This window comes from Euprymna scolopes, chromosome 1 (genome assembly GCF_053919585.1).
Source record: "Euprymna scolopes isolate OS-2025 chromosome 1, ASM5391958v1, whole genome shotgun sequence".
NCBI classification, from domain to species: domain Eukaryota; kingdom Metazoa; phylum Mollusca; class Cephalopoda; order Sepiida; family Sepiolidae; genus Euprymna; species Euprymna scolopes.
Window position 1 is genome coordinate 167,584,933 of NC_136482.1, and position 25,000 is coordinate 167,609,932.

Below are 25,000 nucleotides of genomic sequence, written 5' to 3' on the forward strand. Positions count from 1 at the left end.
GATGTTGGGTTACAACACGCGTTACAAGGTCATTTGAGTTATATATATATATATATATATATATATATATATATATATATATATATATATATATGTGTGTGTATATATATATATATTATAATTCTTTCACACTTTCTTACTATCACGTACAGCACCATCAATTTAGATTAATCGAACAATTGTTCTCATCTTGAGTGTTATCTTCACAACCTTCGTCTACTATAAAAGTCGCCATGTTTTCGCAGGAAAAAAAGAGGGCAGATCTGCACTCTAAGGTTTCGAATTTTTGGATCTAGTGGGGAGTAAGTTTACACGAATCATGAAGATCATTTAGTTATAAGGGAAATATTCAATTAATTCCATCTAGCAATTGTAAGTTCTTAGAAACATGATATTTACGAAACTAAGAGGCTGCTGGTTTCAGTATGGTTAATTGCGTGTTAACTGTTTTTTTGTTTGTTTGTTTGTTTTTAAATCAGATGTTGTGTACTGACATTTATGCCTCATCTCAAAAAGTCAGAACTGTAATAACAAATATTTCATAAATACAACTCTCTCTCTCACACACACGCGCGCGGGGGGGCGCGCGCATGTGCGGGCGCTATTCTAATCTTCCTCACACGCAGTTGATCTCATGCACACACACACACATGTTTACATTCATTTATTATTAACACACACGTACGCATGCCATTGACACGAAAAAACACTCACCCACATGCACTCTCATCCATACGTACTCCCGCTGAATCTTGTATATACTCGATGCCTCCATTCAGTCTCAAGAGATAATGGACACCTCTGTAATGGTAGATGCCCGTGTAATTGTGAGGCAAGGGTTGGGCATTCACCAATCACACATTTTCTGAAGGAGAAGTCCGGGGCGACTGCAAACGATGCCAAGATAAGCGAAAATCACATACTGAACCTGGCAGTCCTACATAATCATTTTAGTACTGACCAGGCTCAACGTTGTATATACTGTTTTATATATATATATATATATATATATATATATATATATATATATATATATGTGTGTGTGTGTGTGTGTGTGTGTGTGTGTGTGTGTTTTATTAACTGTTTGCTCTTATATATATTCGATGAGCACTTCTTCCTTGCAAACAGACCTGCACATGACATAATCCTAACCCTAAGCTGAACCTGCATACGACATTGCGAAATTGTCAATTAGTCAGACACGCTCTATTTTTGCCTAAAACTAAATGCAAATTCCATGAACAAAGTTGTTTTTTTCTAGAACTCCCCGCCCGTCGAACTCTGTGCCGTAGAGCTGCTTTCCAACTGACTACAATATGATCGTTTTCACGTCCAATATAAAAACGTTTTATTTTTTTCTTTAATCGTCCTCTTTAATAATAAAATCATACTCAGTTTCCACCAATTCCGACTATTAAGGTATTGTCTCCCCGATCACCTAACACTTGTTAACCCTTGAGTGATCTTAGGGACTTGATAATCGATGACTTCCTTAAAAAAAACATTGTCCTAATTTTTACTGTGATGTCTCCTTTCAATTCAGGAGTAGTCCAGGGATTGTTTTTACGTAATCAAAATAACTCCATAGATAAAATCTGTGAGGGAATTATGTCCAGGTGAATGTGAATCCAATTCAGGATCACACCTCCTACTGATGAGATGTCCATCAAAGTGTCCCCCATATCTTTGAACAGCGATAAAACAGTGACTGTTGGACATTTATGACTGAAACTTGGTGTCCACGTCAGGCATTGCCCGAGGTTCATTTGTACTCAATATGGTTGCATTGGAGAAAGAATAGTGCATTTTATACACGATTGCGTGTGTGGCATTTGGGTGAGGTCACACTGTATGAACGCACGTTCGCTTGCACTAACGTACACACGTTGTCTTTCATGTATGCGCACATGCTCTCTATCATTTTCATGCACTCTTACCCATGCACGTAAACATACACTATATCCCTCTCGCGAACACTCTATCTCTCTCATACATATATACTCGCACGCTTTGTGTATCTAACTCTATTTCATAATGTTCCGTCTGTTCGGTATTCGACGAACGCATACAAAAATAACGAAGATATGTTATCTATCTACTAATATGAACTGGAATCCGTATCTCACCTGGATATTATTAGCTTTACAATCCCGATTGGCACAAGAGCGTAGCCAAGAAAGACCAGGGAGGGAAGGCGAAGTCACAAACTTTCGTAGCAAAATTTTTACAAAATATAATGTTGTTTTTCTTTTCCTTATCATAGACATCACTGCTTATCAAGTCCCAGAGACCACTCGAGGATAAGGGTTAAGAGTGTACAGTAGGCAATTGGACAATATAGTAATCGTTAGTAATGGAAATTCGGTAAATGTGTTAACTTAAGTGGAAGGGCTTATCAATTGTTTACATTGGACTTGAAGACAATCAGATTGTAGTCAGATGGAAAGCAGTAAAATTATTTTCTGATTGTTTTATTTAATAATAGCATTTCTCATCTGAATGTTTTAAAATTCGGTTTTCTCTTTTTACCTTTACTTTTCTAAAATGCCGGTTTTTTTTCTTCTGAGGAGAAGCATTTACCTTCGATATGGCAGTGCCTTAATATGTATCTCCCTTATTTCTCTTTCTGTAATATATATATATATATATATATATATATATATATATATATATTATTGCCTGTATTGTTTAGTTATTTAAACAAAAACAAAAAACACAATGTGTCTACCAAAGAGTGCTCAATGTTTAGACAGAGCAACATGAATATTTTGAATATGAAAACTAGTGGCTACACATATGCAAATATGGTTCAGTGACCACCCTGCTAGGGAAAATCACATCATCAGGCCAAGAATATCTCCCTTTTATTCTTGGCCTGATGATGTGATTTTCCCTACCAGGGTGGTCACTGAAACATATTTGCATATGCGTTGCCACTAGTTTTCATATTCAACATATATATATGTGTGTGTGTGTGTGTGTGTGTGTGTGTGTGTGTGTGTGTGCGTGTGTGTGTGTGTGTGTGTGTGTGTGTGTGTGTGTGTGTGTGTATGTGTGTGTGTGTGTGTGTGTGTATTCAATAGAGAATTGTCTCTGTAAGAATAAATCAGAAATCTGCATGAATTAAAACATATTTAACTGTAATTTACGACCGGACAAAGCCAGGCACTCCTGCTAATAATACATGTTTTTAACATAAAGGTATCCAGCGTTAAATAATAGTAAAGGTTGATGTGCCGTAAAACAAAATAATCGAACCCTTTTAATACACATTATAACACATGAGAAGAACTACCTTTAATCTTTTAATCTACTTTTAATCAGTTGAAACCGGACTAAAATATCCGATAGAACCTTGTGATTCCATTTATGGCATTTACTTTACTGGAAGTCATGTCACTTTCTTTCGTCGAATCCTCTTTATTGATATCAATATAATAAATGGCTTTCTTTCTGGACGTCCCTCATTCTCTCCTTCCCCACTCCTGCTTCCCTTTTCTGCTTCTTTCATTCAGATGTCTAGTCTTTTTTATATATCTTATAATTAAAATTATAATTATAAAAGCTAATCGAATTTTGTATTTTGATGAAGTCTTTTGAGAAATAATGACGAAACGTTTTATATTCATTTTATTGTGTTTGTTAATTTTGTCACAAACTTTTTTCAACATATTGTAATCATATTTATTACACATAGACAACGCACTGATAACGATATGTTAACACCGAAAGTTTCAGACAACAGTAATAAAGTTTTTCATGGCATTTTTTGGTTTTCAAATAATTTTATACATTACTATATATTTATATATTTTTATATATTTATATATTACTATATTTTATATATATTACCACGTTTACATGTACGTATTGTTATGTTTTATGTTACTTTTATACATTACTATATATTTATATATTATTATTTTTATATATATATATTAATATATTCATATGTATGTATTATCATGTTTTTATGTTATTTTATATATTATTATATATTTATATATTATTATATTTTATACATATATTAATATATTTATAGGTATGTATTATCATGTTTTTATGTTATTTTATATATTACTATATTTTTATATATTTTTATATATTTATATATTGCTATATTTTATATATATTACTATAGTTATACGTATGTATTATCATGTTTTAAGGGTTTTAGAATAAACAAAAAATAAGAAAGAGTGAATATATAAAAATAGTAACTTTTGAAAAAAATATTATGGGATAGCCTTAAAGTTTGGATTATTATTAAAGTTTTGTACAATGTTTGCGCTAATATATATATATATATATATATATATATATATATACATATATAAGAGCAAACAGTTCATAAAACATGTAAAAAAATACTGTGAAAAAGAGTTAAAAACATATTTAATCTGAAAAGGAAACGCTTGATAAGTGGATAGTCCTTAATCCGCGGAGTTTCGAAGAAATACTTTCCTTCTCATCAGAGGGTAGGAATTAGCAAAATGCGGGATCGGATTTTGCATACAAAAAAGTATTTGATGAAACTACAAGTAAGTCAAAGATCTCACTTGATAAAAAAAGTGAAGCAGAGGGAATATGGTGAAGAAAAGGGTGATTACACGTGAATGGATAGTCTGGTTTATATATATATATATATATATATATATATATATATATATATATATATATATATATATATATATATATATATACATATATATATATATATAAATTTCTAAGGCAAGTTTTGTTAATCACATGAAAGTGCATGATGGTACAGGTTTTGCTGCTGTTAGTTTCATCTAAACCAGTGAATGTTTTCAGTGTCATGTCTGCTTGAGGGTGTGCAAATCGCTGACAGGGCTGAAAAGTCATCTTCGGGCACATGGACTTTTAGTGACTGAAGGAGTGGCTCTCATTTGACGAGACGTTGCAATCATATATATATATATATATATATATATATATATATATATTCTCGCATATTTTTCTATAGCTTTTGTCAGCGACATTTATTTTAAAATATAGACTCGTAAATATAACACATGATAGTACGAAATAACGCAACCAATTATCTGAAGGATTATCTTAATTAAGGATAACAGTTGAGGTAGAGGCTGCTACAATGCCTTAATTCAGAATTAAATATAGAGGTAAATTGTAGGTAGTGGTGCAGTTTGTGAGTCACGTGGAAACTGTTTTTTCTTCGGTGTTTTCGACTGTTTGCGTACAAAGCTGGAAGCTGACTAAGGGTTTAGCCAATCAGATTTTGACACAGATGGTTACAATTTTCAGTTGTTGATTGAGTAAATTTTACAATTAGTCTGCGTTTATTCCAATAGAAAATAAGCATAATTTTAGAAAATCAAATTTTTAAAAATCGCTAAAATATGTAAGACATTTATTTTCTTCCACACTCACCCTAAAATATGTAACCAAGTATGATTTCTTTCACGTTCACACTTAACTAACCCTAAACTGACTTCTACCTAGTCGGTCTGGGTCAAAGAGGAACGTTGTACACCATTTTTCACAGTATTGTTACATTTTAACGGGACCAACATGTTGTAAGGAAACGGAAGAAAACTCGATGAACCTATATATCTGGTATTTCCAACAACGCATTTTTCTAAATATTTAAACAGTTCATTTATCTTTCCCCCAGTCACGTGTGACTTTTTGTCCCTGCTGTGACGTCATCCATGCATCTCGAATCCCACTTCTAACACTCGTTTCTCATTTTCCTCTCTCTTGGGTCTCGAACACGTCCATTTCCCTCCCTCTCTCCCTCCCTCTCTCTCTCCCTCTCTCTCTCTCTCTCCCTCTCTCTCTCTCTCTATCTCTCTCTCTCGTGTCTCGAACACGTCTCGAATCCTCTACATCTCGAACTCGTCTCGAATACGTGCTTTTCTGAGCACCTGCTTTGCTGAACACACCTTCTCCGAACGCCTTTGTCCACATTGGCTTAGTCATTTACATATGGTAACTGCTTCTAACCCAGCGTTACCGGCTTTGTTACGAAAGGTTACACCGGTATAACACAAATCTCCCTAATCATAATTCGCCTGAATCATGCTACATATCAATTCAGACTTCACACCAATCGTCAACAACATCAAACGTGTACCTTTCTTTCTCCCCGATTGGTCGACCCCCTTAGGGTCAATACCACCAACAAAAGAAAAAGAAGATAAAAAAAACGCTAAGACTTTTTCTATGGATAATTTGTTTGTACACAACAAAAAAAGTCCCAGAAACAAAAACCCGCCAAAAATAATTTTAATCGTTTAATTAAAGAATTATATAACATTATTCGGATGTCTAAATTTTTCTAATTAACCTTACGTGATGCTATTTTCAAAAGATGTTACCAAATTTCTCAAATCATATATTTTCAAAAATTTAATAACATTCAGGATCACATTCAACGATCGATGTATCGATATAATACTAGCAGGGAGAACCGACGTTGCCCGGGATTGAATGATGATCAACGAATGTTTCATAATCCTATACTTTTTATTGTCATCGAAATCGAGTCAATTTTTCAATCAAATCGATCGATTACCTACTCTAGTTGGAGACCCATCGCAGTGCACCTGGAAGAAGCTTCACACGCCTTCCCGCAGTGACTTAGCCCACAATATATTGTAGTCTACATTACACTGTAGAGAACCTACTGTTGATTTTATAAAATTATTTTTTATATAGTGGCTTGAATTATTAACGTTCAAAATGCAAAAGTTAAGTATCCTGCTTCAATTGTGCTCTAAACAGAAACATTCTTTGGAATGAGCCACTTTCATATCCAAGAACATATTGTTGACTTTATGTATGTGACCTGGTAAAACTTCTCAAATGCACTTGTAGTGTTAGGTTGTTTAAGGGTGTTATCTTTGGTCAAAATTGAACAGTATTTTTCTTTAATGGGATTTTGTTGAATATCGATTTTCGGAAGCATTCCGATACACAATCTATCTAAGAACACTCCCTGACGCATGAAGTACATTTTGTGAAATTAAAACAAAATTGACCCAGCCGTTTCGGAGTTCATAAGAAGAAATGATTTGAAGCCAGAACACGATGGTAACGAAGGACAACCGATAATTATATAGCTACAAGGTAAAGCGTATGAAATACAAGGTGGGATGATAAATTTGTTGACCTAAAGAAAACAAAACTTCACCTTTATTTTAAACTTTTATTGAAAAAATCAATTCAGGTAACCTGATTATGTAGTAGAGCTGATATATATTCAATGTAGCCGCCTTCAGCCTCAATCACCGCCTCGATACCTGTCCGGAACTTTGAGCATGTATTTTCCACAAGCGCCAGCGGGAGATCGGCGAATACACGGCGGATGGCGGCGATCAGGCTGGCTTTGGTGTTGTTCTCGACGTATGACCAAACAAAGTAGTCTAGCGGGTTCAAATCGAGGGAGGAGGGGGCCAGTGAGCGAGATGCACTCCTTCTGAAGCCAAGCCTGGGTTTATTTGGACACCCAGAGTCTGCTAGCGGCCATCTGATTGCACGAGGGTATCACCACACTCTTCAGCACATCCAGGTACATTTTGGTGTTGGACTTCAAGCCGACTTCGAAAATGTGAGGTGGCATGATGTGGCCCTCACTTGAAACCACACCAAAGATTAAAATCGTAGCCGGAAATTTTGTTTTCATCACCCTGGGCATGTCTGTGTTATTCATGGCAATTCAGCATTGCATTTTGTGGGTGCTGGCAATGGTCCTGTTGTCATAACTTCGATCGGTAGAGAGTATGCTAAAAACAACTAACTTATATATGATTTTTAAAGCACAATTTATTTTAAAAAATGGCAAGAGTTACCTCCTTTTGGAAATCTCCGGTTTATTTTTGTTTTAGCCAAATGTTTGATTTTCGCTAATTTTCGTCCAAAAATGTTGTATTAATGATTTTTTTCTACCTTACCGTTTTTTGTAATTTTTGGCTATATTCATTGCTGTAACATGAAAATTAAGTAGAGACTCTTGGCTTGCTTTGAAATTCAATACAAAAACAATCGAATTTCGCTATTATAATGTAGTTACACCATTTTTAAATAAGTTTTTAATAAATAGAAATCAAATTATAGTTATAATCTATGTCTATATATCTATAAAAGTAAACATGTATGTGTGTCTGTCTGTGTATCTGTCTGTTTGTCTATGTGTCTGTGTACATTTCCCTACGCAATAACTCTGTCAATGTTAAGTCTACAGACTTGAAATTGGATATACAGGGTACTGAGATTTGGAAAAATCTTTGTAATCCGTTTTCGGACGTTTTCGCTGTTAAGGGGTCAAAGTTCAACGATTTGACCTTTCAGAACTCTACCAAACTCCTCCGACAATTTTGGGTCTAAATACTTGAAATTTTAGATATAGGTTCCTTGGACATGGATCTAACTTAATAACTTGATTTAAACCCAAAACAATAAATTTTAGGGGGTCATAATAGGGGTCAAATTTTAAAAAAATTGACCACTTTTTTTTTGCTCAACATACGCCTCCAAATAGCCGGGCAACGCCGGGCAACCATGCTAGTATATCTATATATATATATATATATATATATATATATATATATATATATATATATATATATATATATATCGACGTTTCATTTTAATTTTAGAAATCATGACTATAATAATATATACTAAATCTGGTCAAATTAAAATGGGATGTTTAAACGTATTTACGCTAGGGTAAAGCCTGGCGCCCCCAACTGCTAATATATATATATATATATATATATATATATATATATATATATATATATATATATATATATATATATATATATATATATATATATATATACAGACACTAGTGCATTCGCTAATCCGTTTCTTCAAGGTCACTAACAATTGCTATCGGAGTTAAGAGAATTTAACAATACATAAACGCCAAATTCAAGCGTAGGTTGGTTGGTTGGTTGGTTGGTTGGTTGGTTGGTTGGTTGTTTTTGTTTTATGGCATATCAACCCTTTTCAGGTTATTTAATGCCAAATCCAGTGATTTTGACGAAAAAGTTTTTAATAGAATATTTTCTTTTTCAAGTCAGTTTCTACTTAACCCATAGTTGGGACCCTAACAGGTACTACCACTCCGAGTCAGAGTGGACCTGGGAGCAATGGCAATTAAAAGGTGGCTCCACACTCCCCAAAGCCCACAAGCTGGGGCCTCACCATCGGATATAGTTTAAGGTCATATCCAGGACAATCAAGCGTAGGAGTAGACAGTCTAGAGGGTTCGAACGAACGAAACTCGTGAACGTTGCATAAATGCGAGTTGTCTTTCTTTTTAGTTTTTATTTCCCTTAAATACTCTTAAAAGGCCTTAATAATTTTAATAAGTATTTTCATTTTATATAATTTTTTTTGTAATTCATTGGCTAAATTGAGTCAAAAACCAATATCTCAAATGCAATACTATAACTATCAAACTTTAAGAATCCAACTGATTGTGCTTTATATATAACATATATTTGGATGGAAAATAATTTATACAATTCTTTAAAGTGAACATTAAATATATAGAACATTAACTTATTGAAAACTATACCCGATAGTATAACATGTAATTGACGAAACCTAAATAGCAGAAATATATTTTTGAAAAACATGGACTCGAAATGCATTTGAAAACAGTAGACACGTATGGCCTGATATTGTTGAATTTCAGAGGAAAAGGAAACATGTATGCACATATGTAGTCAATAACGTTTATAAAAATAAAGTAAAAAAAAACATACAATAGCACACATTCATTGGCAAGACTGAATCAAAAATCGATTTTTCAGATGCAATACTATAGTAGTTAAATTTCTAAAATTCGACTGATTTCGCTTTATATATTACAATTGAATTGAAAATAACTGATATAATCCTATTATAATATTATGCCCTGATTTTCCCTAAAAACTCCGGCAGAAAACTGAAAACAAACCGAAGTTTCATAAGTGTTAAATTTTCAAAACCCTTGGTAGATGAGGGTAATATTCGGTGTTCCCAACGAAAAGGTAATTGCTTAAAGGGTCAGCCAGCTGGGCTGTTATCTTCATTATACTAACTTACCAAAAGGCAAAACGGATACTCCACCGGCGTTCGTTTTCTTAGCATACACCATTTCCTCATCCCACACTGCATTCAAATCTATCCAGGTGGACACCTGACATTGTTGGCGACGAGACACCCGGGTTAGACAGCTTGGTTGACAGGTGCACTCACCTGGTATTCAAAGGCCACCCGAATTGTGCTCCGGGTATGGACGTTTCGTCAGCCATTGTTTCTTTTCTCTCTTTTTTTTTTAGGGGTGAGGGTCAGAGATATGGGTTGGGGGGTATCGTTTGCAACTGACTGTCGTCATTTTTGTCAATCGACTTTTAGTAAAAGACGACAGCTTTCCGGCATCAACACAAATTAAAAAGTCAGCGTCCCCTTTTTTCAACCCCCTTTTTTATTTCGGTGAGGCTTTCTTTCTGTCAAATATATGAAGGTTATACCTAAACCCCTACTACACTCCTCTGTCCCTTGCCTTAAAACAAAACACCTATCTACGCTGGTTTACTTGCTTTACGACATATCAACATCTTGATGGTGTTTGGTATTGTTCAAATTCTTCGGACTACTATTCTCATCTTGGGTGTCATTTTCACAACGCTTTACTCGATGTAACCTCCGACCTTCTTCAAGTGTATCTTGTCGAACTCGGGAATGTTTCTGTCGAATTCGGGAATTTGGACGAGATTTCGAACAGAACTCTTTATGTACTTCACGGTGTAGCATGCTTTTTTTCATTCAGCCATGACTAGATAGAAGTCCTATATAATTTACAATCGTATTTTTTAGTCATCCACACCGAGAATTGAACCTTCAACCTTCAGGAGAATATCACTTTTACAATTGACTTTTTCCAGGTACTGCACCACGGGTCCTTGTGTCCGAATTCTCGAGTTCGACAGAAACATTCCTGAGTTCGACAAGATACACCTGAATAAGGTTGGATGTTACATCGACCGAACGTTGTTTAAATGGCACTCAAGACGAGAACAGTAACCCGATATATCCAAATAATTCGAATAATCAATCCTCATCTCAAAAATTTAAAAACTCTGTTGGTGCTTTGATGAAAATATCTATTGTAAACGGATTATTTTGTGAATGTTTGTGCAATATAATTTTTACTCATAAACAAAGTGGGATACCGCACGTGTAAAAAACAACGACTACGATGGAGGTTAAACTCAGCATAACGAACACCATAATATGCATTCATATCTATATTGAAAAAGCGGATAGCCAGCCGTGTAAATGCTTGCATTATTCTTATCTACCGTGGGGAAAAACGCACCCCCTATTCGCATTCTCTTTCTTCCTGTAAACCATTTTCTTCTCTCACACTGCATTCGAAGTTATCCTCAACAATAATGCTTCTCAAACTTGGAATTATTTGTATTCTTCAAACTACTGTTATTATCTTGAGTGTTATTGACAGGACGTTTCGGTCGATGTAACCTCCAAACTTCTTCATGTATACATATATATATATATATATATATATATATATATATGTATGTATATATATATATATATATGTGTATGTATATCTTGTTGAACTTCAGAATATTTCTTAGAACTGCACGCCAGTGGAACTCTCTGCCGCTTGCCTGCTTCCCACCTGACTACAACTTAGACGTCTTCAAGTCCAACATAAACAAACTCCTGACAAACCGCCCCCTTAAGTAAGACACTCTATCAAACCCCCCAATACTAATGATTACTACAATACTATCTCATTGATTACTGTACACGCAATAACCCTTATCCCTGAATGGCCTTCGGGCCTTGATAAGTGGTGACCCCCATGTAAAAAAAAACAACAAAAACTCAGGAATCTGCACGGAATTTTAAATGGAATTCATTATTTAATCTACTGGTGTAGCATGCGTTAATTTCTGTCAGCCATGATGACAAACATTCGAAACAAAAGAGTATTCGTTAACGAAGGCGACGTCAGATTACTTTCAGACACATCAATGATAAGCACCCGGAGGATATATTTCGACCCAAAAAGCAGCAATTCTTCCCACTTTATCAAAAACATCACTTATGGAATATGAGGACTAAAGGACAAAATAAAAGTGTAACCATGATTATAGTTTGAGTAACTTTGTTGTAAGTCGTCTACGGTAATATGTCTCCGTCTGGGAAACGCTGGGCAGACAGGGATAACTTGATTGCAAATAAAATAAAAACAAGAAAAAGGAGAACTATATTTTCTTATTCGTATTATTTTGATCTTTCCGACTACTGTTCTCATCTTGAGTGTTATTTCCACAAAGTTTCAGTCGATGTAACCTCCGACCTTCTTCAGGTGTATCTTGTCGAACTCGGTAATCTTTCTGTTGCACTCGGGAATTTGTCTATCAAACTCATGAATCTGCACGTAATTTCGAATGGAGCCGTTTATTTAAGCCATGGAAACAGCATGTTCTCGTTCTGTCAGCCATGACGACAGGATACATCTGAAGACAGTCGAAGATTACATCAACCGAAACGTTGTGTAAAAAAAAAATACTTCAGATGAGAACAGTAGCCGGAGTATCCAAATAATCCGAATAATGAATCCTAATCTAAAAAAAAAATAATAATCAAGACCATAATGCCTTTTCTTAGATTAAAATCAACTTTGGGTCATCTTTTATAATAGTCGTATTCCTGTCTATTTGTTTATTGGTTGGTTCGTTTACAATTTGGTTAAAATATACAAAAGTTACGTTGTTTCATTTAAAGATTTCAATACCTAAACGGACTTTTATATACGTTTATCACTGCATGTTGTCTATATATACTATGTATTCAAAAGGTATCAACATTCAAGCTGATATCTCATTTGCATATTACATTAAAGAAAGTCTGTTTTAATAATTAGCTGTAAATGTTTAATGAAATTTTATAGTATAATTGTTTTAAGTATTCTATATGAAAATATTATATAACGTTAAATTATTGGATTTATTTTTAATTTTTTTTTACATTTAATTTAAATCATTTTTAATTACTATAACCAAAATCTGCTACGGGTAAAAACGGAAGTAAATTTTCTTGTTTCTTGCCTTAAAGCTATGAGATTTTAATTCCTTGTTTGAATTTTCTGGCCGAGTTGTTAACATTGCATGTTTTTTTTTTTCACACTTAATTTTCCAACTTCGCCCCAATACTCCGGGTTTGATCCTTCCTACTTACCTAACATCACTTTTTATTTATTAAACAATCCCCACCCCGGAAACAAACACCCGGGCAACGATTTTTTTTTATTCTTTTGTTTTGATTTACTCAAAACCGCACACACCTCGAAACATCCGAGCAACGCCGGGTACCTCTGCGATGTTTTTGTTGTGTTTTCTTTTCTTTTCTTTTTTTATCATGAACAATTTTTTTAAAGCAGGAGAACCTATGACCTTTCATGAACTTGATTCGTTATTTTTTTTAATTTTTTTTTTTTTTTTTTTTTCTTTCTCAGATTAAACTCTTCGCAATTTCGCTTATTCATTTCTTCGTCCATGTTTGAATAAATATTAACGGTTGACATCTGTCTCTTGCAGCTCTTGATGTCCGGGTCTGCAGCAACGTCCATATCTGGATCAACTTGCTGTGAGAACGGGCGCCCCCTCGTGACGGATCCTCATACTGGACAGACTGTGTGTTCGTGTCAATACAGTTCACCACCAATTCTATCTTATCCCCGCCTGCCAGAAACCATGTATGGTACAACGCCGTATGCAACGCAGAGTTATGTGCCCATTGGCACGGATACGTCGGCATTTTACTCCCCACTGGTAAGTGACTTGTAATTACTTTTTCTACGTTGTAATATGAGGAAAACCTTAGATTATATATATATATATATATATATATATATATATATATATATATATATATATATATATATAGTCATTGATTTTCACATCTTGACAGAAGAAGACCACCCTTCCCTTGCTTTATTGTTGATTATTCATTCATTTTCATGTACTTTTGAAATATTGTTATTTTTTTATTTATATATATATACATTTATACACACACACATATATATATACACGTGGAGATGTGATCAAGATGCATCAATTTCTATCTACTGGGGGAACAAAGTTGGCTCTTCAGACCAGCCCTGCTTTTACACAGTCTGTTGCAAAGGTCACACTTAAGCTGAGATTGAGGGATGCCAATACTGTGGACGTTCATATGACGCTTCAGGCCTTCACTCGATTTACACACCACAGAGCAAAGAGAACATCTGTGCTCCGCAGTGTTTTCTCCATCAAAGAAAGAGTGATCTCCATGTGATCGCTTGTGGCTAGCTAGGCCAGCTCCAGATAAAGTCATTCTACCGCATAAATCACAGGTGTGGTTCTGCACGAAAGCCTCCGACAGACCTCATAGATCTGACAGATTTTTCTTCCGGATAGCACGCTTCATTTTTGCATGCTCATAGTTTTCCTTCTCAAAGCTATCACAGCCACGATAGACTAAGGAGCGCCACTTTTTACGATCATTGGAAGCACTTTCCCAACTGAACACGTCAACTCCAAGAGCTTTAAGATATATATATATATATATATAAAATTGGAAAATTCTTCTTATAGACACTGGCAATAGGAACTGACCAATCAAATGGAGCCACGCTCTGCTAGCTACCAAAAAGAAACAAGAATCACTCAATAGAACATACTAGATATTTTAGAATTCCTGCACATAATTTTTCGTATCCAATATTTGAGTTTAAATTTAGAAATAATACTACGCATTATTACTTATTTATTTATGCTATTTGATTATAATAATTAGTTTTCTTTGATTTTCAATATTTTTTATTCTATTTTAAATGCCAATAATAATTTATTGTTTAAGTTGTCATGTTTTTCTAGAAGCGGTAAAACGGTGTTTTTGACGTTCCCTCTGCTTAATTTTTTTGTTTGGGAAGTGTAAATTATATCTATCTATATATCTATAAAAACAGAGATGTGTGTGCCACAGAAGGTTTCTGATTGGTTAATCCAATAATCACATCTCCTAAAAAACTATGGTTCCTACGTTCTTAAATTTACCATAAAATATTATGCCCATATTTATTGTCCATCTTGGAAGGGTCTATTTTTTTTCCTAACTTGCCATTTACAAATTACAAAATTACGAAACTTACACCAGCCATCACAATCCAACCTCCGACACCACGTCCGCCATTCTGGCGCTAGCCGCACACACGTACACACAACACGAAAACAAACGCTGTCCTCCAAAGGACAGACTATTAGTACTACTACCCAGCACACGCGCACACGCGCACACACGCACACATACACACGTTCACTACCGTCCTTGTGTACGTCACGTTGTTATGGCAACCAAGCCCGTTCCCGTTTATCCATTCATTTGCTTATAATTTCTTTTACTACATTTTTTATTTATTTTTTTATTTATTAAAGGTAAGAGAGTAATTCGGGTATGCATACTAAACTGTTAACCGTTAGTTTGCGTGTTCGATCCTGATCGATTCTACTTTTTTTTAAAATTCTATTTGTTTTTTTAAATCCTATCCGAAGCCCGGAGGGGCTATACCCTTTCCTTCCACCTCCCCCCAAGGGTGGGTTCCTAACGGAAGGACGCCCGATCCTCCACCCACCTACGGGCAAGCAGGGGGAGCTGGCCACCATCCCCCCACCAAAAGGGGAAGCCTGGCATTTTCTCACCCGAAAGGGGGAAGCTTGGCAGTTTCTCCCCCCAAAGGAGGAAGCCGGTGCCCCCCCCCAAAGGTGCGGGGGCGAAGAGGCCAGGAGGAGGTGACTTTTTCTTTGGGGGGGAGAGAAGCCTCCAGGCACTCTCCTCTCTGAAGGTGGGGTTGGGGATTATCTCTCCCTGAAGGGGGGAAGCCGGCACCAAGCATGTAAATCCAGAGGGGTGACTTTTTTGTTACTCCTCGGAGTGGGAAGGGGGCCGATCACCCAGGCAACGCCGGGTAACCCCTGCTAGTCTTATGCTAAATAGATTAAGATATTGCGGTTTCCCCTTATTTAAAAACTTTTAAAAAGGAAAGGGGCATCAAGAAACATTTAAACACAAAGAAATAATAATGTTTAGAAAATTATTACGTAAATAATAATTTGAAAAATTAATCAAAAGAAAATAATAAACTGAATTATAAAATCTGTTGCTTCGATGCTAACAACTTAAGCAGGAACCACCGGAAGTCAAAAGAGAGAAAAAAAACACGTGCAATACGGGAAAAGATCTGTCGGCTCCCAACTACAACAGTACTCGAGATATTATTGCATTGCAATTAATTCAAAAACGCAGATTAATCTCGCTTGAATATATATATATATATATATATATATATATATATATATATATATATATATATATATATATATATATATATATGCTGTCAATAAAAACAAATACTTGTTGTACTAAAAGGAAAGGTCCTATTCGTGGGTTGGGAAACATTTGAAATGTTTTTTCTACGCGCTGATGAGGCCCAAGTTGTGCAAATTAATATTTCATGAACAGTTATATTTTTATATGCCAAAACAAGGATGGGGGTTGAACAATTCTAAGCAATGTGGTAAGAATAACAAATTTTCTGAAAATGAGTAAATACTTGTGTGTCTTTTAACTCGGTACTTTTACAAAAAACATATGTATAACTCTAGTATAGCACTATTGAGCTATCTAAATATGTATATGCTATTTATCCATATGTAATCACTTCCCCAATTAGTTTAATTACATATAAACATGTAAGCTATATATATATATATATATATATATATATATATATATATATATATATATATATATATATATATATATAAGTGTGGGTGTGGGTGGGTGATAATCACATTGACACACCGATTCTCTTCATTCTTCATATCACCGAAGTTAAGTAACGCTAAACCTGGCTAATTTTAGATGTGTGACCATTTGGGAATTCTAGGCCCTGTATGTGCTCTCCGCTTATCTCGGCATTGTTTCCGGTCGTCCTTAACCTCCACTTGCCACTGGTATTTAACAATGCACATTCAGGAGAGGTGTGATTGAAAATTTCGCAATTCTTGCCACATAAAAATTCCACGCGCAAGAACCCTTACAGTGGGTATCCATAGTCTGTCAAGACTGGAGGAAGCTACCACACACACACACACACACACACACACACACACACACACACACACACACACACGCGCACTCACACACACACGCATACATACATATATATATATATATATATATATATATATATATATAGGCTTCATTTTTTGTTATCAAGTAAGATCTTTGACTTACTTGCAGTTTCATCAAATACTTTTGCAAGCAAAATCCGATCCCGCATTTTGATAATCCCTACATTTAAAGGAAAGTATTTCTTCGAAACTCCGCGGATTAAGGACTATCCACTTATCACTTATTTAGTGTTTCCTTTTCAAATTAAATATGTTTTTAACTCTTTTTCAAAGTGTTTTTTAACATATTTTATTAACTATTTGCTCTTATATATATATATATATATATATATATATATATATATATATATATATTAAATGTAAAGTGACTCATGGGCCACCCCGTATATATATATATATATATATATATATATATATATATATATATATATATATATATATATATATATATATATGTATGTATGTATGTATATATATGTGGGGGGTGCGTGCATGTCTATGTGTGTATATATGTGTGTATGCATATATATATGTGTGTGTGTACATACATGTGTACATATATATGTTTGTGCGTGTATATATATATTATATATATATATGAGTATGTATACACGTGTGTATATGTGTGCATATATATAGAGATAGATAGATAGATAGATAGATTGAAAGATAGCTGTAAATATACTCCTCTCCTCTTTTTTTTCTCTTTTATACAATTGTTCTCGCTTTTCACCTCTCCCTTTTTCTTTGTCCCTATCTTTCCTATCGATCTCTTTCTCTCTCTCTCTCTTTCTCTCTCTCTCTCTCTCTCTCTCTCTCTCTCTCTCTCTGTACGTGAGTAAGCGTTTCATCTCCCGTTTGTTTGTGTCCAGACTAAACATTCAACCACAACTGATAACAGGACGTGACATGCGCACAACACGCCGACCCGATCGTTGGCCAATCTACGTGTTTATCGCGAGATTTAACTTTCACGCAACTGACAGCCTCCTTTAAACGCACTGTGCGTCTATCAAAGCATAAAGCGGTTTATATAAAGCATTATTTGTGAACGAAACCTTTCATCTACTGCGAAGCCATTGTTTGTATATATCAGATTATAGACCAATAAACTATACCTTGGTAAACATGGTAATATGATTTTAGATCTTTTTTATATAAAAAATCTAAATTCATTTTTGTTTTATTTTGTCTAAACATATAAGAATGGATCCATTGAAATTATAAATATATTTAATTTAGTCTGACACAAGGATAGTGCGAGTGATAGAGCGCTAATAACGCAATATGATTTGTGTCTCTGGATTTTGGTAAGAGTTACAATTCTTTGTTTACAAAGGCATTCGTCGAAAGTGACGTCAGACAAATTTTAAGGTACGGATAACCAACACTGTATATAATGCATTGTTTTTTTCTGTTTGTTTGTTTGATAAAAAATCAAATATATAATAAAAAAAAAGCAAATCTAAAAATACAAGTTTTATTCAAACAATCTTTATTTGAACTTTTACAACAAAATTATGAAGTTTATAATAAAAATATGTTTATGTATTTTTTGTTTCTTATTTTTTTGTTTTGTTTTTGTTTTTGTTGTTTTTTTTGGGGGGGGGTATTCTTATAATAAAAATATGTTCATGCACTGGTTTTCTTTTTTAATCAAACATCGGGGGTGTTGGCAATTCTTTTGCACCAAACATAGAAATTTAACTGCCATAAAAAATATTCATGAACTGTTTGATTTTTTATAGGTACGGCCAAAAAAAAAAAATGGAAGAAAAACTAAGTTTTTTTTTTATTAAAATGAATTAAAATCAATTATTTTGGAGCAACTTTTTTCTAGAAAGATAAACGTCTGAATTTTATGATATGAAAAGCAGAATAATATAAAACTTTTTCTACAATTTTTCATAGAATTTTAAAATTTAAATTAAAAAAATAACACCATTCACCGCCATTTTTATCTCAATGGATAAAACATTTGAATATTTTTGAAGAATTTGGAACAAATGAATTTTTTTGTCTAAACATGATTTTGGATGATTTGCTATAAAAAATATGCAAAAACATTATAACATAATAATTCAATTTTTTTTTTATCTCGTTGTATAGATTTAGCATAGCGAAATTAAAAAAATAATAGTTTGGAAAAAAATATCGTAGCCTTTGTAAGTAAAAAGTTAATTTACTCCTGTAAATTTCCAATAGAAACGCTATATATATATATATATATATATATATATATATATATATATATATATACATATATATATATATATATATATATATATACATATATATATACTAAACTACTGGTGACCGGTTGAGTCAGTATGTTATATTAGCTATGGAATTCATGTATGAGCGTGACACTTGTGACGTAAAGAAAATAGTTTTTTTTTGACATAACAGAAACATTTCTATGAAAACATTTCTATTCTAAAATGAAAAAAGAATATAGATAGATTTCTATGAGTCCTTCTGTTTATTATAATTGATTATTTTTGAAAAAAAAATTACAGTTACTGAACTATAAGTGGTTGGCCATACTTATAGGTAAATGTGCACTGAACTGATACTATAATACTTATTATAATTCAATTCAAATTTTTATATATCTGCTTTTTTTTACATCGTTCATTTCTGTATTACGTTTAATTATTTTAACCCCCACTCTTCTAATGTCAAATATTAATTTCGAAATAATGACGTTAATATTTCAGGGTCCCAATTGTTCTATTGTTTTTTGCTTATTTTAAACCCCACTCTTTCCATGTTAAATAATAATTTTGAAATAATAACATTAATATTTAAGTGCGCATGCGCAACCGGATGTCGTAAACCGGAAAGTGGGTTACATACATCGTTACAAGGTCATTTGAGTTTTATAATTATATATATATATTACATAGAAAAATGCGAGCATGAAAAGTAATATGATTAAGATTAAGCTTAGAAAAGTAAAGGACTAGTTGTAAAAACTGGAGACGAAAAGGACAAGATATTCTAGTAAAAAAATATAATACATTTATAACCTAAAATATTGCAGCATTAAGAATTTTTTAAAAATTCAATTTAACATTATTTGGTTAAGATGTATACAAAGTGTATTTTTATCATTTTTGCTTTTTTACTGATAATTATGTGTGTGTGTGTGTGTGAGTGCGCGCGTGCGCGCGCGTGTGTTATTTTTCTGCGACATTGTTGAATGAATTCATTTATGTATACGACAGTGTATTTTTACGTAAATGCAAGCTGGGAATAATTTTCCCGTTTATCAATTTGGAATCCTCAAATGGGAAGCGGCATATATATTGTTTAAAATATAATTATCCGCTGGCACGTGATGCGTCGTCTACGACCAATCAGAGTGCCTGAATCTTGCGATATATATATATATATATATATATATATATATATATATATATATATACATATATATATATATATATATATATATATATATAAATGAAAGAGAGTGAAAGGAAGAGAGTAAGATCAATTCTTTAAGAGGAGGGTAAGTGAGAACTCTTTATACCATGATATTACGAAGTCTGATGCTTCTCATCAGAAAAGAGAGAAAATGTTAGGTAACATTATAGGGATGCGACGTCTAACGATAGTTACATCAGGAGCGTAATGAAATATTGAGCCTGTTTGTGGGAACTAAATTGATCTCTATGATATAGGAGGAGTATAGTTTTTATTATATAATGCAGGTGGATGCATAGCATATCTGTCATGGTGGGTTTAATATATGTGGACAATATGTGTGATAAAACTCTCGGAGAGAATATAGGGTACGTTAATCGAAAGAAGATACTTAATCATGTATTAATGGGTTATAGCTACGGAAAGGGCTACATGAAATATGGGGTTTATACTATGTCTGTATATTTTAGATATTAAATATTATACCTTAAATTATAACAGTACTTAACAGAAGATTAACAGTTCGTAGAATACGGGGATAAAAATACAAAGGAGTATGGGATAAACAGATATAAGAATATGAAAATTATAAATTAATAATAGGTAATAAAGCTATAAGAAATACAAAGTTATATAATATAGGAAATAAAAATAGGTTAATAAAATGGATAAAAAGAAATAAGTACCAAATATGAAGATATATAGTGACAAAAAGAGAAGAAATAAAATGAAAATACAAAAACAGACAAAATATATAGTAGGAGAAAGTTCTTGAAGGCAGAGGGGTGGAGATGTTTTGCAAAGTTTTTAGGTCGTTGTTGAGTGCAAAGCAGTTACGAAATAATAAAAATAAATAAAAAAATAAATAAATAAATATGAGTTCCTCAGTGAGAAATACAGTCTCCGTCCAGTTTAAATAGTGATTTAGAAAAACGTGTTGCGGTTGGGGGTGCCAATCTTGCAAATTTTTTTTTAGGACATTACAGCTTCCGGTAAGACGCATTACGCTTCGAAATACCATGGTATAAAGATTTCAAGCTTACCCTACACCTGTAATTCATGTATACGTTTATTGAATAAATGAATAAATTTATATCTATTAATATATACTTTTATATCGTCATTTTCTTTCTGTGTTGATCTACACAGACACACACACACGCATGCACACACACACACACACACACATATATATATATATATATATATATATATATATATATATATATATATATATATATATATATATTAATGATCATTCAAACACGAAAGCACCATAGAAATATGTGGAAAATTGAAAAGGAAAAATCTAAATGCTAGTGGCAGTATTAACAACGGGAGTGGCCAAAAAATGGGTGTCCACTGTAATTCCAAATTTAAGCCTGTAAAATTTACGAGTAATTGAAAAATAAATAAAAGTAAATGGTAGGGTCAGCATTATTCAGGCCGACCAATTCTTTTGTTTTCTTAAATTATTTCGCAATCTGAAAGTTATGTACGTTTGAAAGGTTCTAGAAGAATAAACGTGTCTAATAGTTGACCCTAAATGGGTTGCTATACTCTACTAAATATTTTAAGCTAAATCTTTCAGAAAAAATGCCAAAAAATGCCAAACTGGCTATAATTATAGCCAGATTTTCTCAAAAAAGGCAAATTGGAAAAACAAATGCATAAATATATAAACATTTATGTATTTCACACGTCGTTATTATTATATGGTTAAGTGAGAGTGTTAGTCATTTAAAACGGCTTTAAAGCTTTACCGTTCACTCATTTTTCGGCCAAATTTCAAATAATTATTACAGTTTATAGATCATCTTCTCAGCTATATTGTAAAAATAACTTCAATTTTAGTTCAGTGAAACAAAAGTTACGATGAATTTATTGGTGTTCTAAATCGTAAAAACATGTAAGAAGGTGAGCGGCGCTTTTATGACTGGTTTCCATAGCAACCACGTCGCTTCACCGACTACTGCTGCTACGAATTAACTACTGTCGCGGCAAGAAAAGTAATAAGTGAAACAGAGAGAATGAAAGCATGAAAGGGAGATAATCGAGGGGATTTTTTTGAAAGCAGACGAATGCCGTACATTGTCATTACATATGGGTTTATAGGGGCAAAACTAAGACTGAAATTAAACAAAGAACAAGTGAATTTACTGGAAACCTGGAAAAATCATGGATTACAATTGAAAAATGCGAGTATGAAAAGTAATATGGTTAAGCTAAAACATGGAAAAGTACAGGACTAGTTGTTAAAACTGGAAAAGAAAATGACGATATTCTAATAAATAATATAATAAATTTATACCTTAAAATATTGCAACATTAAGATTTTTTTTAATTCAATTTATAACATTCTATAATCAATTCTTAATGCTACAATATTTTAAGTTATAAATTTATTATATTTTTTACTAGAATATCTTTCCATTTCTTATCCAGTGTTAACAAGTAGTCGTTTACTTTTCCATGTTTAAGCTTAACCATATTACTTTTCATGCTCGCATTTTTCTGTTGATATATATATATATATATATATATATATATATATATATATATATATATATATATATATATATATATATATATATATATATTAAGTTATAAAATGTATATGGCGATTAAGCTACACTGAATATTCCACGTTTCATCCAGGCTTCAGGCTTTAAGTAAATACTTAAAGTTTACGCATAAATCTATACTTTCCTATATTAATTTTATGTGAGTAAATTAAGTAGTATATATATATATATATATATATATATATATATATATATATATATGTATATATATATATATATATATATATATATATATATATATATATATATATATATATATATACACGGCATAAGCATCTTGATACACCGGTTATCGCCAGATCACCGAAATTAAGTAACGATGAGCTGGTCAGTACCAGAGGGGTAACAATTTGCTGTATGCATCCCGCCGGGACGTAGAAACTTCCAGTTTGGTACCTGGAAACGTGCTTAATCTATTTAGAGAGATGCGCTCTCAGTTTTCGTTATATGTATCTAGGAGAAAGAAAACTTCGATGTATAATCTGGAATCTACTGTCGGCTCTGTCCTATGGCAGATATTGCACCGACTGAGATTAGCAGTCGTACCAAAAAGCAAAGCTTTCACTGCTATAAAAACATCACGTGTGGATTTCTGAACAACGTAGTTATTGTGGCGAAATCGACGGAAGTAGAAGACAATTATGTTTATCTATTTCAGATAAAATCAAAATTAAATGTTGACTAATTGATTTTACATATTTTATAAATCGTTTTAACTAAAAAAAAAAATCGAAAAAATTACCTTCCCTATATAAAATCTAATATATAAAAGGCTATATGTCTGCTTGTCTGTCTGTCTGTCTTTATATTTTACAACTGTATCTCCTCCGAAACTAAAAATCGCAGAGCGGCGCAAGGGACCTAAAATGATTAATTTTTATGGAGCGTTCTTCTATGGATCTTTAGCCGGTTAAAATAGTATTTAAGGGGTCAAAAATGGGTCAAAATTGAAAAACATCGTTATAAATGTTATGCACCTATCTTAGTTTATTATTATTTTTTAATCAGTTCTTATGCTTGTCAAGTTTGCACAGTGGTAACGTCACCAGCTTTGAATGCTACAGTTTCGATTTCAATTCTAGCTGATGGCACCCAAATATGTTTTTTTTTTTTTTTTTGCTTTTGAAATCACGACTATTACGTAAATTAACTGAATGCTGTAAATCAAACTTAATGCCGTACACCATATTTAATGTTTTAATATAATATGTCGTAAACCTGAATTATCAAACAAAACTTAATGCAACAACAAAACACATTTTTTTTTGGCGGGGGGGGGGAGGGCCTCTGGGATTGAAATTTATAATTTTTAAAGGTCCTAATTTTAAAAAGTAAACAACGGCTCGGATCAGATGTGGAAGGCTTGTCATTGTGTGTGTGCAGACAATCGCCCGGATATAAGTTCTTTCGGGTGGAGATATCTTTAACGCGTTTGATACTCGTTTAATTTACCTTCTCTGTGCGCTCGGCATCTCTTCGAGATATAAAAGGAAAAAACACGGATATAAATTGATTTAATTAAGGTAAAAAAAAAAAGTTTTAGTTACAGATAAGCGAACAAGGAAATGATGAATTAAAACGTCAAAGTCAGAATCACGTCATTAAATGTGATCGGCCGAAAGAAACGGACAAAAAACGGCATGCTTAATGCGTTTTTATTATTATTATTATTATTATTATTATTATTATTATTATTATTATTATTATTATTATTATTATTGTGCGTGTGTG

At 33.1% G+C, this 25,000-nt stretch overlaps 1 protein-coding gene across 1 annotated transcript in view; it reads left to right on the forward strand.

Moving 5' to 3' along the window:
• Nucleotides 1-25,000, forward strand: part of LOC145277022 (Iroquois homeobox protein 6a-like) — a 244,531-nt gene that overhangs the window by 159,067 nt on the left and 60,464 nt on the right. The window contains exon 2 of the mRNA XM_080128628.1: nucleotides 13,617-13,850. Coding sequence (XP_079984754.1) covers nucleotides 13,617-13,850 — 234 coding nt within the window. The remainder of the gene's footprint in view (nucleotides 1-13,616; nucleotides 13,851-25,000) is intronic.